Source organism: Lactuca serriola, chromosome 6 (genome assembly GCF_051521515.1).
Source record: "Lactuca serriola cultivar US96UC23 chromosome 6, Lser_US96UC23_V15, whole genome shotgun sequence".
NCBI classification, from domain to species: Eukaryota; Viridiplantae; Streptophyta; class Magnoliopsida; order Asterales; family Asteraceae; genus Lactuca; species Lactuca serriola.
Genome location: NC_136413.1, coordinates 157,310,331 through 157,313,880, shown reverse-complemented (window position 1 = coordinate 157,313,880; position 3,550 = coordinate 157,310,331). Strand labels below are relative to the sequence as shown.

Sequence of the window (3,550 nt, the reverse complement as noted above, 5' to 3'; positions counted from 1 at the left end):
GAAACCCTAAATCGGTTTTTAAAGGAGGAATATATCATTTATTGTGTTGTCAATCATTATTATGCCATGTCATAATAGTTAAGCCAAATTATCATTTAACCTGTAAGAGCCAGTTATCGGTGGGTAATACTTGAACAAAACATATAATTTGTTGGTGTTTTTTGTACAAAAAGTTTACTTGGATGGTGTTTTTTGAACATACCAAACTTGGATGGTGTTTTCTAAACGAATTTGAAACATAGTTACCTTTTTGAGTCATTTTTCTATTGTTTTTTTTTTCCTTTACTTATTTTTTACCGGTAATTGCCGGTTACCAAAGGTCAAATTTGAACAAAGAATGTACTTCGTTGGTGTTTTTTGTACAAAAGCTTTACTTAGATGATGTTTTTTGGACACACCAAACTTGAATGATATTTTTTGAACGATTTTGAAACATACTTACCCATATAAGTCGTTTTCCCTTAGATTTTTCCACTGAATATTTTGACGCTGTCACTGCATAATTAAAGGATGGACAATTATACCCCTCATCGTATTCAATATTTTAAAATACAATAAACAGAACCCGTTTCTTGTTTCGAACCCCAGACAACACACATGACGATAAGAGCGCTTCTTCAGCCGGCATTGCTTCACCCCCACTCTCAAACAGTTAACTCCAAATTTTGATCCTTAACTTAATTTTGATTTTAAACTTTGAATGTAAACTTGAATTGATTTTGATTCGGTTAACCATTAACCTTAGAATGTAAACTTTGATATGATTTTGATTTTGTTAACTGTTAACCTTGAACATATTTTGATTCTGATTCAAAATTTAAACTTCGAATTGCTGTTGATTCAATGCGTTAATCAGCTCTCTATCATTTATTCATTTAAACTGAGGGGCATACTTGTCCATACATTAACTACTCAGTGAAGGATTAAAAAAAAAAAAAAAATCATCTCCGATAAATAAAAGCACCAAAGCAGATTTGTTGTTTTTTGTATTACTTCGACATATCTTATTCTTCCTGCCGATCTCTGATGATCAAGTGTAATGAAATCCATCTCAAACAATCTTCTTCCTTCCTTTCTCGCAAAAAAATTATTCAAATTAACTCCCAAATGCTACTCCAGTTCACCTCTTTCACAAAACAGCTGCGCAAACAGCATCAAGATAACCAAAACATTCGACAATTACGAACGTGCCCTCGTCCAAGCATTGAAATCATCTTCTTCCCTTTCTGCTCCGCTCCTTTACGGCCAGCATCTCCATTGTCATATCCTCAAGAAAGGACTTGACTCCAATATCTTTATACGTAATAGCTTGATCAGTTTGTATGCCAAGTTTGGTTCTATAAACGATGCAGAATCCATGTTTGTCTCTGGGTTTCAATCCGATCGCGTTTCTTGTAACATTATGCTTTCTGGTTATGTGAATTGTGGTCGTTTAAATGACGCCCGCCAATTGTTTGATAAAATGTCTGGGAGGAACAGCGTATCTTGTACCACGATGATAATGGGGTTGGCTCAAAATGGGTTTTGGGGAGAAGCAATCCATGTTTTTAAGGAAATGAAGTCATTAGGTTTGGCTCCCAATGAAGTGACATTGTCGAGTGTACTGTCATCTTATTCACATTTTTCTGGGGTTAAAAACAGTCAAATTCTCCATGCATTGGTTGCTAAATCCGGCCTTGAAAATTCTAATCTTGTTTTAACTAATCTGGTTCTTCTGTATTGCAGTTGTTCATCTTTGGGTGATGCCAGAATTTTATTTGATGAAATGTCAGAGAGAAATATAGTTTCTTGGAACGTAATGTTGAATGGGTACTCAAAAGCTAGGATGGCTGGAATGGCACGAGACCTGTTCGACAAAATGCCTGAAAGAGATGTAGTTTCTTGGGGCACCATCATCGAATGTGTTTTACATGTTGAAAATCTGAACCCAGCTTTGAAATTATATCGAGAAATGCTAAATACTGGGATATCTCCTAACAATGTCATGGTGGTGGATATAATCTCGGTTTGTGGCCAAGAAACAGCCTTTTCCGAAGGCCAGATGTTTCATGGCGTAAGTGTAAAACTAGGGTTTGACTCTCACGACTTTATCCAATCAACTATTATCCACTTCTATGCAGCTTGTGGCAACATCCCCCTTGCCCAAACTCAATTCCAAATAGGAAGCAAAAACAATCCATCTTCATGGAACGCGCTAATATCAGGCTTACTAAAAAACAAAATGATCGAATCCGCACGCCAACTGTTCGACAAAATGCCCAAAAGAGATGTTTTCTCATGGACCTCAATGATTTCTGGATACTCCCAAATGAACCAACACCACATGGCTTTAGACCTTTTCCATAAGATGATATCAAGTGGCATCAAACCAAACGAAGTAACAATGGTAAGCATGCTCCCATCCGTTGCTAATTTAGGCAATTTACAAGATGGAAAATGGGGTCATGAATATATAATCACAAATTCAATCCCTATGAATGACAATGTAATTGCATCCATCATCGACATGTACGCCAAATGTGGGAACATCAAGAACGCATTACAACTCTTCAATCAAGTTAAACACAAAGTTTCCACCATTTCACCATGGAACGCGATAATATGTGGATTAGCCATGCATGGACATGCAAGATTATCTCTAAAGCTCTTTTGGGAGTTAGAGACATATAAATATAACGATGTTATAAAGATAAACTCGATCACATTTATTGGGGTGTTAAGTGCATGTTGTCATGGTGGATTGGTGAAAGAAGGGGAGAGGTATTTTGAAAGGATGAGAAGTGTGTATAATATAGAGGCGAATATGAAGCATTATGGGTGTATGGTGGATGTTTTGGGTAGAGCAGGGAGATTAGAGGAAGCTGAGGAGGTGATAAAGAGTATGCCTATGAAGGCGGATGTGGTGATATGGGGGACATTGTTGGCAGCTGCTAGAATTTATAATGATGTTGAAATGGGAGAAAGGGCAGCTGAAAATTTGGCAAAGGCTGAGCCTTTACATGGTCCAGGTAGGATTTTGTTGTCAAATATTTATGTAGATGCAGGGCGTTTGGATGATGCTGCTTTTGTAAGACGAGAAATGAAAACCAGAAGATTGATCAAGTCACCGGGTTATAGTAGTATATCTTAATTGGAATGAAGTGGGTAGTCAAAGGAATGGAGGGCAAAAGGGAATAATAAGGGTAAAGGTAATTTACAAGAAGTAGGGAAAGGAATGGAGGGCAAGAGGGGAATTATTTTTATACTTTGCCCTTATTGATTATAACAATATACTTCCATTTTTTTTTAATATTATTATTATACATATCTAATTTGAAACTGGAAATGAATGGTAGTGTTTTACATTTAAGATTTTGGCCACAAACATTTGAGATTTTGACAGATTTAATCCCTTATTTTGTGGATTTCAAACTTTGGCCACAACAGTTTTTTATAAAACCCCTCTCTCTCTCTCTCTCTCTCTCTCTCTCTCTCTCTCTCTCTCTCTCTCTCACATTTAGGTTAACGTGTCACAAGTTGCTATCTCTTCTCCCCCCTCATATTATCTCTG

General features: G+C 36.7%; 1 protein-coding gene across 1 annotated transcript; it reads left to right on the top strand.

The window, feature by feature from the left end:
- Positions 1-865: 865 nt before the first annotated feature.
- On the top strand, positions 866-3,349 carry MEF18 (mitochondrial editing factor 18). The gene has a single exon (XM_079004938.1). It carries the CDS (start codon positions 1,040-1,042, stop codon positions 3,128-3,130), a length of 2,091 nt encoding a protein of 696 aa, XP_078861064.1. The 5' UTR covers positions 866-1,039; the 3' UTR covers positions 3,131-3,349.
- The last annotated feature ends 201 nt before the right edge of the window (positions 3,350-3,550 follow it).

Coding starts and splice junctions, on each gene's coding strand:
- MEF18 (XM_079004938.1), top strand. CDS start 1,040: ATGAAATCCATCTCAAACAATCTTCTTCCTTCCTTTCTCGCAAAAAAA.